Raw genomic sequence first — 16514 nt, 5'->3', positions numbered from 1 at the left:
GACTGTGAGTCCTTTCAGTGCAAGTACCCTAGCCTGTAAAATCAAGTTTTCTAAAAATTAACAAAATATAGAGTCATAATGTTATCTAACCCAAATAAAAAATGTTGCCCTAGCATTCGGGAAAAAGTAAAGTGACCAAAACTAGAGCACATGCAGAATTCCACCATTCAGGACCTCCTACAGGGCTCTTGCCACACCTGGTGCTCAGGTGCTTTACAGTCATCACCAGGATCTTCCCCAATCAGCAAAGTGCGGACTGATGGTGCACACCATGACAAAACCGAAGCAGAAAACCAGATCTAACTCATTCAGGCTGCAAATCAGAAACTGGGTTAGAGCACAGTGTGCACAACCAGTGAAAAAAGAAACGTGTTTGAACAAGATGGAAATCAGCCGGCACGATGATGATGATGCAACAGACCCGAGTTATTTCAGTACTACCTTTTTGAAAATGATCCTGTAAGAATATTCTAAACATGACCTTGCCACTGTTTGGTACTATTCAGTTACTATTCTTTCAAAAGACAACTGTTTGAACTAGTATTTTTATGGATGAACTTATCAGTATCTCATGTCTGAAAGATACTCACCTCTATGAGGCTGGAGTGTATTCCAATCAGGTATGGCATTGGGGCACTAAATTAAAAATACACATGTATATATTCATATGGTTCATTAAAACTGGAACAATATAAGTCATTCAGAAAGCTTAAAAATTAAATTTATTAAATGCATAATTCTAATATAACACATCATAGGCATTTAAATTATTCAATATAGAGAACTCAAATTTAACCTTAGAGACCATAAATATATTCAAATTAAGGTTGATTTATATAAAAATTACAAAATCATTTATAATTAAATCAAGAGTTATAATGTTTAAAAAAACCTGCTTTTATTTAAGAAGAATATTAAGGTCAACTATTAGTCTAGTTGAATCTTTTCCATACACTTCTATCCCAAATATCCTCAATAAGCATCTAACTTACTCACATTTCTTTTGCCCAATTTTTTATTCAACTACATTCTTATATGGTTTTCTCTACATGTCATCATTGTTTCACACCTACTACGCCACCACATGCTCACTGAGACCTACTGTGTGCCAGCACTGGTGGGAACAGAGGTGCGAAGATATATACCCCCCCGTTATCATTCCCATGCCATCCCCCTACTCATATACCTCAGCTTTTGTTTAAATTTTACCTGTTCATTTTATCCCACTTTCAATTGTTTTAATAACATAACTTTAATAATAAATAAATAATAAATTTTAAAATATTCAAATAAGCTTAAAAATGATACTGAATTAATTAATTCACACAGTACTTGAAGCATACCCAGGTGCCAGGGTCTGGGTGAGGGGTTAGGGCACAAAAATAAACCACACAGACGGAACCTTCTCCCTCGTGCAGCTCACCCTCTAGCAGGGAACACAGAGCTTATACGGCACAAACAATACAGACGAAAATAATTTTTGCAGTTTATAACAACAGACCTACTAGTAATTGCAAAAAGATTTCTCATTAAGTACCTGTAGGGAATTATTCAACTTGACATTTCAAAACTGAAACATTATTTAACAAGAAAACATGAGCATGAACAGGTGTCTACAGATGGGATAGAAGATATGCAGATAGTTATTTAAAAATAAAACATTTTAAAAATAAAAATAATAAAATAAAATAATAAAAAATAAAATATATTGGAATTCCTAGAACACAAAAGAAATTTAAAAATAAGACATTTTTGGCATTTCTTTTATATACATCTTTGTGTTATATTTAATGCAAACCCTCTCTGTTAATGAAAATAGGTAATCTTCTTTTTCAAAGCATTTGCATAATTTCCCAAGTATCACTGTCATTATTAGAACAGAGCTGTCCAGACTCCTGCATGTCCACTTTGCTTCTGAGACCCAGAAACAGGTAAAACTAACAGGCACCTCGACAGATCCAGTTTCCAAAGCAACCTCAAACAGTTCCTAATTTACTTAAGGATGGCTAGCCACTAATGCATACATCCAGAATTCTCAAAAAGTAAGAATGTTTAAATTTCTCATTTTATTCCTCACTAGCCTTCTCAATACGTCACATTGCACTGGATTCTAATTCCCAGTTATCTCTGTCTTCTGTAGTTTTGTTCCTTCCTATTTTTAAATTTTTTTATTTTTATGCAATTGACCATCTGGAACTGATCTGATATTCTGGATACTTCAATTGACTGAAAGCTGAGAACTATTTATAGGGCTTGATACCCTTAAGACCTAACAGATTTTCTGCTTCAAAATGAAACAGAAGGAATGAATGTGGCCTGCTCCACTTCCGCTCACAGAAAGGAAGGCTAGGTACTTCCCGAGCTCAAGCCCTCATCTCCAGAATTCCTTCTGGGACACAAAAGATATAAAACATGTGCCACCAACCACTCTGGGATCCCACCACTGGCTTCAGGCGACTTGTACAAAACAAGGCAGGCGACTCCCAAGCTCTCTCACATGTGCAGCCTTGCCCACACCTAAAACAGCATAAATTAATTAAGGCTACTCTGTGGTTTTCCCACTGGCCTCAGGTTAGGTTATCCTGCCCTCAAGATGTATAACACAGGTAGTCCGTGGCATCTCACATTTCAAAGCACATTTTAGTATGAGTGCTAATAAAAACATCTAAGCCTTCTAAAAATAACTACTACACCCATTTTACATATGTTGAAGGAACATGGGAGTGGGTCAGATTTTTAAAAATCAGAGCCAAAAGTAACAACTAACCAACCGATGTCCTACAAAACACTTTGAAGATAACACTTTAAAACCTTTATGAAGGCTAGTTATCTCTTGAAACATACAGAAATTGTTAAACTAGGATAAAAGTCCAGTAAAGAATTCCCATGCAGAACTAAATAGTAAAGTAACCTGGAACTTCTTCTATGAGATCACTGGGTCTCTGTGTTTTTATCTCACTAATATCTAAAAAATCCAAAATATACAGGTGTTAGACTGCAAACATCATTAATCTAGAGCACACTTTCCTAAAGCAATTACGTTTTCAGAATGTAGATTTAACTAAATAGTTGTTTTTTTTCTCATGGAAACTGGACTGCGCACATCCCAGATCTCATGGAAAGTAATCTCGCTCTCCTAGCTGGAGTCGCCCGATTAGATTAGGGCGTTAGTAAGTCAGAAGAGATCCTTGGCAACACAGATGTCTCATCACCCGTGCACAAAACTGTCCTAGGTCTTTCTGTCAATGAAGTTACTTTGCAGAAATAGAATACAGAAGGCTCTAACATGACTGCTGCTTCTTTTTGGTAGCAATTAATCTTCACTGAAAAATAATTACTATGTAATAGCTTTTTTTGGTTTTAGGTTTTCTTACGGAGGCGACCCACGGGGTGGATTGTAACAGCAGTTACAGTCTCAGGGCTCTCTAAACAACATAGTTTTCCACCTTTAAAAAAAAAAAAAACTATTCTCTTAGAAGCTGAATCTGCTCCTTTTGTAGAAAGAAGAATCAGACAGACAGCCTAAATAAAAGAGTGACTCAATCAACCCTGAACACAGAAGCAGGTCACGCTTGTACTGGTACTGCAGTCCTGCCACCTGAGGGGCCGAAGGGCTGGAAGGTGAGTGTGTCTGGCACATCACAGACTTGCTGCGTTAAAGTGCTCTCACTTTCTGGTTGGTTTTGGTTTCGGTTTTGTTTTTGTTTTGTAGTAACAATACCTAACACAAGATCTGTCCTCTTAGAAAACCTTAGGTCTGCAGCACAGTATGTGTTATATATAGGCACAGTGCTACACAGAGCTCCAAAACTTAATCATCTTGCATAATTGAAACTTTGCACCTGTTAGACAGGAACCCCCGCTCCGCCCTAACACTAACACTGGTAGATTAAGGGGGAAATGCAGATGGTGTCACCTCCTCCCAGCAGCCCTCCCTGCCACCCCCTGCCCCCACAGGTGGGTGCCTCTCCCCAGGCGCTCAGATGGGCGTTGCTCTGCATGCCTCTGACACGCACCTCATCCCATCACAGTGCTCCTCTGCTCCTCGTGTGTGCGCGTGCAGGGTATGTGCGCTCCGTGCCTGTGCATGTGTGCACGGACGTGTGGATTTCTTCCTACCGAGGGCTCTGATGGGGCAGAAACTTAGTCTCATCCATTACGACGTACTCACGACTTGGCAAATACACGTTTACTAAATGCCTGATGTACAAGTGGGTGGATGAATGAATGAGTGCGCCAACAAGCCAGCAGGCCCCCGTCAGCGGACCAGGGCGCGCCGCTCGGCCACCGTCACAAGATGGCGCTGCGGCTCTCCGAGGGGGTGTCACACCTGTCACTCGCTCCCCGGGACCAGGGCTGCCCCCGTCTGCGAAGTCCAGTCACCTCGGGGAGCGGGCACATACTCCTCTACCCCGTGCGTGTCTTCCTGACGCTACTTTTGGAGTGGAATACAAAATTTCTTCACACAAAAACCCCGAGATTGAAGGGGTAACCTCGGTGTTTTTCTGCCTTTTGCATACAGATCAGTACAATTCTAGGACCATTTGCCAAGAATCAAAGGGAAGAAAAACCATTTTCCCCACGAAACAGTTTGGTCCATGGGGTTTGCTGACAATGGAAGAGAGCTGGAGTCTTAGACAGCTATTTAAAAAACAGAGCAAAACAAAACAAAACTCTAGTGTACTGCGCACTTCCCATGCCAGAAGCCGAGCCTGCGCCCGGGACCTCCGGGCTCGGGACCTCCGGGCAGCTCCGCGACCGCCACTGCTGTACTCGCTGGGCCAGGGCAGTGTCTGGCTTGGAAGCTGTGAGGACTTGTCCTACAGGGGCTGTCTCAGAGGTTAGAGACCAGCAAGACTGAAATATGAAACAAGCTTCCTTCACTACAGTAGCAGCAGCAGAGAAAGGACTTGATGGCAGGGTTACTAAGTGTCAGGAAGACCTCTCCGGAGAGAGTCAGCAATAGCCTCTAAATAACAGTATTTCAGAGTGTGTCATCACAACAGAGAACTGAAATTAAAGGGGTTGCCTCCTAAGACTTTGGAACATTTTTTTATAGGAAAATTAAAATGGCACTAACCTTACATATGATAAAATGTAATTCTAAACCTTATAATTAGGAGTGTTAGTTCTTGAACCACAACCTAGACGTGGATTTACAAAAAATCATATCACTATTTTTTCAAATACTTTTGTCAAAATTATTTAAAATAAGTACGTTTTAATTACTGAGTACTACTTGCAAAGATCTACTGCACACATTTGGTGTGAAAGAACTGAGGTTCCTGCTTTCAAGGATGCTAATCCATTCTAGGTATGCTGGTCGGAGGAAGAAACTCTAAAATGAATACCAAAGAGCTACTTCTAGATCCAGCTTTACTCTCAGCCTTGCGTGTGTGGCGCTTCGCAATGTAACGAAACTGCACACCTACAGTCTCCTGCAGGGTGCTTCTCCTTCCTGGGACCCCAAGGGCAGGATGGCAGCGGCAGGTCGTTGGAAACATCCTTCCCAGTATTATCAAGACTACTGATGCTACTGGGCTGTGGACACAACACACTGGCATAATCAGTATGTGGTTGGATACATGTGTTGTAATTAGAATCATCTGTTCTAGAAAGGGCTAGCTAATCATGGAAACTAGATAGGTAACTTCAATGCATGAACTTAAATCATTTCAATCCTTAAACACTTTAGGTGATCTGCTTTTCATGAAATAAGAAAGTTAAATAAATAAATTCTTTGATTCTAAAAGAGCTTTGTTTTTTAATAACATTAGTTGTGATATAAACAAACACATTACGGTCAAAATCATTTCCTCCTGTGTGTGTGTCTGTGCGTATCTGTGTGTGTGTATCTGTGTGTGTCTGTGTATGTATCTGTGTGTGTGTCTCTGTGTATCTGTGTCTGTGTGTGTGTGTCTGTGTCTGCGCACATGCAGGTTCAGAGGAAAAAACTCTCATCTGATTTCTTAAGAACTGAGCTCCGCCTGCAGAAACGACTACCCTGCAGTCCTGAGGAAGGTCCCGGGCCGCTGTCTGGGGGTCTCACCCTTGTCTAAGCTCACCGTGGGTACACAGGGGCGTCCCAGAAGTGCGGCTGAATTCAGACTGGGTGAGATCACTGGGAGACATGTCCAACGCCAAGAAGCTTCTCAGAATTCCTCCCAGCACTTTCAACACTGCTTCTCATAGTGGCTCAAGGCTGACACTCGGATGGAAACGAGGAACTCAGGGAATCCCTGAAGCAGAGGCAGCCCCTCCGCCAGCCTCTGGTACTGGGGGTGCCACTGAGGGAAGAGGGCAGCGGAAAGTGGGTCCCGGGGGGCAGGTTGCGGAAGTGCGCTCCGACAGAGACAGGCTGGTTTCTGACAGACTGCAGACACGTCCTGACACCTGGGATGTGGGTTCTCTGGTTGACACTGTAACTTCTGTAAAATTGTCCTGACCATAGCCAAGACTGTGCCCGTTTCTATGTATGCATTTACTTATCAAAATGGCTGTAGAAGAAACTCACAAAATCTAAAGAACTTTATGTTGGCCAAGTATAAATTTTTGTACCTTTGGAAAGAACTACTCTGCCCTTCGTAAAACCACCTTTTAATATTTGTTACTAACCTCCAAGTCAAGTTTCAGAGATTCCATTCATATATATGTGTATTTGTGCTCCAAGCTTACCTAATCTCCGAACAAACGGATCAGCTCTGACCGCCAAGCCTGGGTTTAGGGGAGTCTGGCGGAAGCCAGCTTACCAGCAGTAGTCCAGCAGGTGTGGCGGGAGGACTGGGATGAAGATGTGCTGCCAGTGCATGGGGTACAGCAGGGCGGCCGAGCCGTGCAGACAGGCAGTTAACTGAAATTTGCAAACGGAGAACAACGGTAAGTGGCCGCTGACCCTCGGAACAAAGCCACGCTCAAGTTACCAGAGACTGATGGTGATCAGAAAACTATTTAACGAACCTAAATCACGTTATCTTGACCAGTTCTGCCTGTAAAAAGTCTTATGTTTCGGGAAAAAAATATATAAACAGCAAAGTAGCTTCTTGGGCACCTTATGTAGACAGTTATAACCACCTGAATATATAGTGTTTAGGGTCAAAACCTAGGACATAAATAAGAGTAAAACTGAAAACCCAGGCAGCATCCTGGAAGGGACTGTAGGGAACTCCAGCCCGTGCAGCAGTCCGCACATCGCTCAGATTAATGCGCGTCGATTAAATATGGAAAGGAAGAGGGGCTGAAAGCTCCTGGGGGATATCATTAGGGCAAATTGCCAAAGAATGAAACATGAGCCAGTCAGGAGAGGCTGGGAGCTGCGGCAGCACCAGGGGACTTGACGTTCGACAGTTGGAGCCTCAGTAACGTGTGAACCGCGGGTTACGGTATCAGGAGACTCTGTGCACTGACACAGAGAATGTCACTATTGACCAGCGAACTGCCCAAGCTTGACAGCTGTACTCCAGGAAGCCAAGGACATCATAATTTCATATTTAAACTGTTCATTTCAGATTAACATTGTGTTTCCTAGCTTTGTACCACAACAGCTGCAAACACACGGATGCCACTTTAAAGGTAACTGCCATTTTAATTGTTCTGTTTTGGCAAGCGGTTAATTAAATGTTTTTTAATGCTTAACAAAGGGACATCACTTTTTTTCCCCTCCCTCCTACTGACCCTCATCAGAATTCTCTCCCTGTGACTTCGTTTCCATTTTAAATTATATTTCTGTAAGTGTGGTCATTTTTTAGCATTTAAAGCAATAATTAAATCAGCATTCTTCATCATTTTAAAGTTTTGCCAGTCTGCATTTTCAAGACATGTAATGAATAAATTAAGTCATTTTATTCAACTTGGAAATCAGAATTTAAAAATAAACATCTGAAAATGAACCACAGAATTTCTATAAACCATTATTTCTATTACACAAATGAATTAAAACTTACACGTTAATCAAATTAATTCAAAAGGACAAATGTAAACAAAGCAATTCAACCTTAATAGCAACATTTGTCTATACTTAAATGCAAAACAGTTCCACTAAATTAAAAAAATCAATTAAAATAATAAAATCTGGACCAAAAACATAAATGTTTTGATTAAAAGTATATTCATCTTCGTAATATATATATTTTTCGTTACATTTTAAATTAATTCTATATTGCAAAAAATGTATTTCTGTTCCACTTAGAATGCTATCATTTAAGGGTTTTAGTACTTTACAATTTTAGTAGTTTATCTGCAGCATGCCTTCAATGAATACAATTTTTTAAATTCCTTAATTAAAGCATACAATATACCACTAGGAGGCATTCAAATACTTCTATTCAACAATTACAGGTCATGATTTATTTATCTTACATATCTGAACTAATGAACATAGGGTCGATCTAAGTTGTGTCAGTTCTTAGAGAGCATTCACGTACCCCTGACTATAAATGAGGCAGCTTTCCGTGCTTCAGTGCAACCCGATGGGCTAAATAAAGGCACTGGAAATGGAGCTGTAAAGGTAGCTTGGTTTACTCAACTTCTCCATCTGCACATAGATGACTTTTAAAACAGCTCATTTAAAACTTCTTTAAAAAGGAAAGTATTTTTAGTGTTGAGAAAATTAACAGTGTAACAAGAGGGAAAATGCATTCTCAAAAATGAGGAATTGTAATAAGGGTAACTTACTTTACTGAGCACACCCAGAGTCCAGAGCACTCTATTCAATGCTACAGCTGCCTCCCCTATGCCCTTAATGTCACCCCTAAGTGAAGCCAGGAATTTCTCACAACTAAGGCACCGCGCCACCTGATGAATTTGGCCAGTTTCTTAGAAGACAGCTTCTGCGAGAAGCAAAGTCACAAACTCCCCACAGAGGCCGGCATTTGGCAGAGGGTCACCTCCGCTAATCAAGATCTACAGGAAAGAAGGAAGCTCTACACGCTTTGGCAACTTTTTAGCTACAGGAGGTCGGTGAGAGAGGTAAAAATACTACCCTCTAAGCCACAGTTTCTGGTCTAAGCCATTAGAATAAATTACTTAAAGTAATATAACAAAAGTGTCAGGTGCAGGTGGAACAGTAAGGAATTTGCTCTTCCAAATACTGTTTCTGTTAACTATGAGCCAACTATGAGTTAATTGATTCTGTTAATTATGAGCCATTCAAGTGGAGATTTCCAAAGAAAGCAAACACATACCAAAAAATAGCCCCCATTCCCAGCTAGCAGCGTGTAATAACTGTTGTAACTATGTGATTTAAAGAACAGAGGCAATACTGTTATAGCACATACTCTGTAGGGCAGATAGTAAAGTTGCCAGTAAAAAAATACAATTAATAAAAAATAAACCTACTAGAAAATTAAACAGAGTTATACGTAAGTTGTATAAGGTAACAACAATGAAGTGTATCTCAGGCAAACTAAGGCGCTGCCACTAAAGGTGCATGACTCTGGACTCTGGCACATCTGCAAACATAACCAGATCTCAGTTTCCTGGCCCTTAAAACAAGAAATATACACTGGATGATCTGAAGACACTGTCTCTGAGAGATCCAACATTCTTTATTCTTAGATCAGATCAATTCTAACATTCTATATTTTCAGTAACAGTTAAGAGTTGTTTTTTCCACGCTAGGGGTTAATGGAGCATTTTAATTGGACTATAATTCAGACCCACCTTCAAATTATATCTAAAGATAACCTCTAAAAGCTTTAAAGCACATTAGGTAATTGTACAACTGGAATTACTATAAGCATTTACTTGCTTAATTCAACAAAGTTTTTGAGCATCTGCTCTGTGCTATCATAAATCTCAACTAGGCAACAGGAACACAAGAACAAGCCTCTGTTTTCATGTAGCCTACATATCAGTGAGGAAAGCAAACAGTAAACAAGTGAAATGCACATTATGTCAGTCAGAGGTAAATTCTACAAAGAAACCTAGAGCAGAGTGAGAGGACAGAGACTGACAGAGGGGAGGAGTAGAGACAAACTCAGGTAGCCACATCTGAACTGAGAAGGTGCTGAAATAAGGGAGCGAACTGCCTAGGACCTGCAGAAGGGCGTCCCAGGCAGACGAAACACTGCATTCAGAGGTCCGGAGGTGGGCGTGTGCTTGGCATCTTCCCAGAGTAGCGGGGAGGCCAGCTGATTAGACTCGAGGAAATGGGGGAACAGAGGGAGATGAGGTTCCGACAGGGAAGCGGGGTCGGGGCTGGAGAGTCTCCTGGGACTCAGAGAAGACCTTAGATTTCATTCTGGATGAGATCAGTTCACATCTCTGAAGAGAGTGCTAGCTGTCACAGCAATCCATTTACCTAGAACATTTCCAGATCCATGCAAATTAAGGAAAATAAATGACATATTTCAGGAGATCCGTTTGCACAATAAAGTACTACAAAGAAATGAGATCAAATGGACTACACTCTATAAAAATATTGAACCACTATGCTGTACATCTGAAACTAATATAATGTTGTAAACCAACTATACTTCAATTAAAAAAAAAGAGATCCATTTATAAGCCAAATAAGAAGAAGAATCTTCTTACTTTTAGGTTATCTATGATATATTGAATATTTAAACTCAAAGGGAAATGACAACCATATTTCTTTGGATTAGAATTACCCAAGATTCTACGTCTGGTTCATAACAGGGCCAGAACTCGGCATCACTCTTCCAGCCTCCTGTCGGCTGCCTCTCTAATACCACCGCTGTTTTCACAAAAGCGGAGCAGGCGGAGAAAGAGTCTCAGTATTTGGGGTGGAACATACGCCTGGCATTACATCCTTGAAACTGAACAAACACACTGCTATACATTTTCAGAGAAAAAAAATGTACCAAATAAAGATTTACGCAAAGGATATCCCTACCATCTTTGTTAAGTGGTACAGGACTATTCTAATGCATGTATAACTTCATAAAGCACACTCAGTATGTTGAGCTGATAAAGTCCCATTAAGTATTGACTAATACAAAATAAAAATCACTGTGATATTAATTTCCCACACACTACAATTGTAAGGTAATTACATGTGCACACCGTGTGAAAGAGACAAGAACTGGGGCCTGTGAAGTCCGAGGGAGAAACCTGGCAATAAAGGTTGGTCTAACAGCGAACTCAGTCATGGATTGAAGGCACCTGGAATGTGCAGTCCAGTCCCAGGCCACAGGTCCAACGGAGACGCTGTCACTGATGACAGTTACAACAGCAAACGTCCCTCTGATGCTAGCCCCGTGCCAGGCACTATTCTCAGCACTCGATATGCACAGATTTAATCCTCCAACAACCTTATAAAATAGGTACTATTATCATTATTCCCCATTTACAGACCAGGACGCTGCAGCAAAGCTAAACCAATCGCCTGAGATCATGCAACCAGCAAATGGCAAAGCCAGGACTCTAATCCCAGCAGGCTCCAGAGTACAGTAACCATTATTTTAACCTGCCTTTAATATACAAAGATTCAAAACTGCCATCATTATAAGGCTTTGAATAATATATACTGGCTGAAAATATTTTACCCTAATTATATAGTGGAGAATGAGTCTTTGAACAGACAAATAAGAACAGTTGACCTTTATATGAAAACTGCAGGGTCTATGATAGAGATACAATTTACAAACCCTTCCTCAGGCATCACAGTCTGGAACTTCATCAGGAAAGCGACAGAACAGGTTCCCTCAAAAATGTCAAAAACATAAGATAATTGACAAAAGCTCTACAAACCATCATCTCAATCTGCATCTGCAATTATATTTAGTTGGAAGCCAAACCCAAGCTCTTTGCCTTTGTGATGTGAAACCTCACTTACACCTTTTTCTTAAAGTTAATCTACATATTTATTGGAGGACATCCGCCTACTAATAAAACTACACATGTTTTAAGCAATTAAATAGACATGTATTTTGAGAGGGAAAAAAACACATTAGATTCCCAAGGAGACAGAAAAACGATCCATCCAGTGTGCTGACCACAACGGATTGATTCACACACTTTACAAGGAAAGATCTCCCCCCACACATCGCTGCCCCACCATTCCAGCTCTGTACTCCTCCGCAGATCGCGCCTCGCTTCTATGCAGAAGTGCTACACCCTCAACTAGAGTTCTGTGTGACTTACTGAAGGGCACAGTTATGGCCCCTAAGAATGTATTACGCACAAAATTCAAGAAATATTGAGACTTCATTTGATTTTTAACTGGATCAATACTTATCAGAAATTTAAGCACTATAAATAACTACAGGTATACAAAATAAATTGCTGCAGTTTGGAATGTGATAAATTCCTCATGGAATGAAAAAAAAATTGGTGGAAACCATAAAGAAATCATCTGCTTATACACACTTAACTTACATTCACATTTAAAAGTTTAGGCCAAAAAAGGAAGCAGCAGGGCACTTGAAAACTACAACGTTATCCCAACTACAAAATATTCTTACTTGAGCAAAACTCTTGCAGTCAAATTAAATGACAATTATAAAGAAATTTTTAGAAAAACAGCAACTTTATATAATGAAAAAAAGATATTTCGTACATTTTTCTTTTTTAATGCTTTTTTACACTAAAATATTATCTTATATTTCATTTTCTTTCTTTATCCTTTTAGGATATAAATTCTGCTACTTCATGACTGAAAGTTCATCCTGACCTCTGTGCACCTTACCCACGTCCTCTGGAAAGTTCTGTTCATCTCACATTTGGTCCCTGGGTTATTAGTTCTCCCACGCTGAACAATTCTAGTGTTTTCTTGCTGGCTTATTTCTTTCATGTCCTCATTCTTTCATTCACTTCACAGACAGGGAAACCAAGGCAAAGTTAAACCAATCGCCCAAGATCACAGAACTGGTACGTGCGACACCAAATGTGTCTCAGGCTGGTGCTGAAGATACGACAATGAAAAAAAGGGACAAACCGTCTGCCCTTAAGGAGTGCACACTCTTGTCGCCCCCACATGCCACCACGACTGTCACGTCCATCCCACCTCAACGCTGACTTTCTGCAGCTGTCACGTTACACATGAGCGCCCATGCCCTCAAACACACGTGCTCCCCTCTGCTACCCTCCCCCCAACCAGATCTACTGCTCTCTAGTTCGTACTCATGAAGTCAATCCAACAGCAGTCTTGCTGCCCCAGGGCGAGGCCCACCCACCCTCCCCCAGAACTCAGCAGTGTAATCCTGCAGCACAGCTCGGCTGTACCTGTCTCCTCTCCACACAGACTTCTAGACCCCAGTTTCTCAAGGACTATAAATTAGGAAGTTCATGTGAATTATATATTCACTGCATAATTTAGGCAATTATTTAAGAAATAAACATTACATTTAACAATTAGAAAGAACCTTAGAGATCATTCTTGTTCAATTCTTTAACTTTTTATAAAATAAACTTCAGGATATAAGAAAAAATGGCTTATACAAAGATATCCAGTTTTTTAGTTGAAAGTCAGGACTGAACCACAAATCTCTACTTTAAAAGATATTATTGATATAATCACTCTACTACCATATTTGGCAACACATTTCAAATAACTAGTAAGTAAAATCCAATTGGCTGAACCTACTTTTTAACTATTAGGCAACTTTGAAAGTCGTAACTTAAAATATCTCTCACCAGAAACAAAACAAAACTGGTAACAAACCATTAGCAACTAAAACAGAGACAAGCACAAGTGCACAGCAGTCCCAAAGGACTTTCTAAGTCTTGATAAGTGGACTTGAGTGACCCTAACAACTTGTAAATTACATGTAATTAAATGAGAATGAATAATTATATATGGCATGCTGTAATATTAAAACTGTATGCAATATTCCCATATACACTTAATATACATATATGGATATTTAGCATACATATCAAATGCATGTAAATCCGTACATCTATATACAGATGCACGCATGCATCTGTACGTATGTGTATGTATATATATAGTTACAAAGTTGCAATTGACTAGTCAGAAATGACAGCAAGCCCTGCCCCATTACATGCGGGGCAGATACTAAGCAAACACCTGGCGGAGGTTTGTCCTTGGTGTGTCATTCTAAACTTCTCCCTCCTCTCTACCTACTTTTAAGCAGACTCTACATCCAACAGACATTTCCGTATTAGCAAAGTTTCTAAAATCCAATTTCATCTACCTTTCATGGTCACTGTCTAGCTGAGGAGCTGGTCATCTCTTGTTTTAATTACTGCACCTTCCGTTTAACTAGATGCCTGTCAGTCAGCATTTCCCTATTCCATGTGTTTCCTTTACAACGCCCCCAGTGTTATCTGCCCCAAAACAAAACTGCCTGTATCATGTACCTCATTTGTCTGCCTACAATCTGTTGGATAAAGTCCAGACCCCTTCATTTAGCAAACGTGAGTTTTTACAACATGGCCACGGCTTCTCTCTCCAACTAGATTCTGTAGCATGATTTCCATCACTGTCTCTACATGCACACATGAAACAAGTTAATGTTTTCTAGACAAAACACAAATTCCCTTCAAGAACCAGTGTGATACTGAGGTCAACTCTTTAATCTGCCATCCTCCCTCCTCCCCTCCTATATCAGAGTTCTGGGTACCTTGGCCTTGATGGGCACTATATAATTTATAATTTATATTTATGATTCTAGAGAACCATACGTTAATGTTGAAATTCCAAATATCTGGCAAATGGTATTTAACAATACACAAATGAATAAATCAATACCCTTATACCCTATGTTTGGAAATGTCAAATTGCTCCTTCAAAAAAGAGTCTGGTTTTTCTTCTCAAGTTTTTAACTCTTTCCATAACATTCCTTTATCACTCTAGTAAATCACAATAAAATATCAGATTCAGGGAGGTGGTGCCTTCAAAGTATTGCCTCTCAGCTCCAAACCCACTCTTTGCTACCTCTCTGCAACTGTGACTCTGGGCCCTGGAAGCATGCTTTCTATTCCCAGACGGAGGGCGGAGGAGCTGGATCAGTAGAGGACACTAGAGACACACTGCGGGAGGAAGGGAGGGGGCTCCCGGTTTCTGTGCTCTGAGGCCGGCTCCTGCGGGACCTGTTCCGGAGCCTGGCTCTTGTCACACACAGCGGTCAGGAGCACCTGGCAGTAACACCAGGAATCTCCTTCAGGTGGTTCTGCAGCAGAAGGCTTCTAGCGAGACACCTCCCAGGGCAGGCAGCTAAGCTACCTCGGGGCAGGTGAACTGCACTGAGCCTCTTCCTGCAGGGAGCCAGAGGGTCATCCTCCCTGGAGTAAATATTCTGGGCAAGGACCTGTCTTCTCTGCCCACGATCCTCCCACCAGTGCTGTGGAACAACACATCCATCAGCACGGTGTTCTTTTTAACGGCAAAGTCAAGCATGGGTTCATGTCTACGAACTTAACTGCTCTCACCTACACTCAGAACCTAGAAGCCATGGGCCTAATGGAGAGGTGGACCAGCTTCCCGAAGATTCAGTTATGGCACCAGGTGGGAAACAGCCTCCTGAAAGGGTGGGGCTCTGCTTTACATGATGCTGGATATGCTTGGAATCAGAAACCACTTCAAAGTGTTGTTTCTCCCACAGACAGAACCCAAGGGACCAGAAATCAGGCGCGCGGGGAAGAGGGTGTGGCCCTGGCCCTAGCATTCTCACATTTAACGTCCCACCTGCAGGAGTCCCACGTCCGGTCCCGGCAGTTCAGAGCCCTCTGGTTTGGAGATCTTACCGCCCGACAGGGCGTGCGTCCCCCTCACCTGGAAGACGAGGGCCACCTGGCCCTTCCAAGGCCCTTAGTGCCACTCCAGCAGCAGGCTAAAGCCTGGGGTCAATCTACTGGCTGGCAAGACTGACCTCAATAACCAAAGGCAAATGGACGCAGGGAAAAATGTGTCTGGAGCCAGGGAATTCTCTGGGGGACCCCTTGGTGCTCCAGGCCGGGCAGTAAAGGTTAGTGGGAAAACACACCAATCCAGAAAAAAGGCACAACCATTAAGAATCCAGACCTTCGGGAACGAAAGCGTCTATCGTTGCACCAGGTTGAGAGACCCGCACAGCCGAGGTTCCGGCTGCAGGGAGGGGAACCCGGAGGGGAAAGTGACAGAAAGAAGTCTAAGCACCGGCCACGGCCTCTCGGTCAGCTGCAGACACGAGGGCCGCGGGCCCCGCGCGGGTCTGACTCTCCTCTCGTGCGTCCCCGCGCTAACCGTTTTCCTTCCCTCCGCCCTCGTCTTCAGGCTCCGTGCGTGTTGTCAGTGGTTAACGGAAAATCAAATGTGGCCGTGACTGACGTGGGGAGACGGACACACTGACTCTCGGCGCTTCTCACTTCGGGGGAAGGGGGGGGGGCGTCCCATCAGTGGGGCCGCCGCCACAGGGGGCGGTGCGCACGAGCCGAGAGGGGGGACAGCGCCCGGCCAGCCCGCTCGAGGGGACGGTGTCCCTCCGCGGGCCGCTTTCCCAGGGCGGCGCCCCAGCAGCCCCCCCGACCCCGACCCGGGGCGCCACGGCCGTGCCCGCCGGCCCAGCCCGAGGCCGCCCGGGGCCTGCGGGCAGGGGATCCGCGCGGAGGAG

General features: G+C 42.3%; 1 protein-coding gene across 4 annotated transcripts in view; it reads right to left on the bottom strand.

Annotated features, from left to right (window-relative positions):
- Positions 1-16514, bottom strand: part of DENND1B (DENN domain containing 1B) — a 213106-nt gene that overhangs the window by 75876 nt on the left and 120716 nt on the right. For all 4 annotated transcript variants that reach the window (XM_045517634.2, XM_010956286.3, XM_010956287.3 and 1 more), the window contains 2 exons: positions 6750-6850; positions 591-636 (listed from right to left, as the gene is read on the bottom strand). In XM_045517634.2, coding sequence (XP_045373590.2) covers positions 591-636; positions 6750-6850 — 147 coding nt within the window. The remainder of the gene's footprint in view (positions 1-590; positions 637-6749; positions 6851-16514) is intronic.

This window comes from Camelus bactrianus, chromosome 23 (genome assembly GCF_048773025.1).
Source record: "Camelus bactrianus isolate YW-2024 breed Bactrian camel chromosome 23, ASM4877302v1, whole genome shotgun sequence".
NCBI classification, from domain to species: domain Eukaryota; kingdom Metazoa; phylum Chordata; class Mammalia; order Artiodactyla; family Camelidae; genus Camelus; species Camelus bactrianus.
The sequence above is the reverse complement of the archived record's forward strand: the minus strand, read 5'-3'. Positions and strand labels throughout refer to the sequence as shown.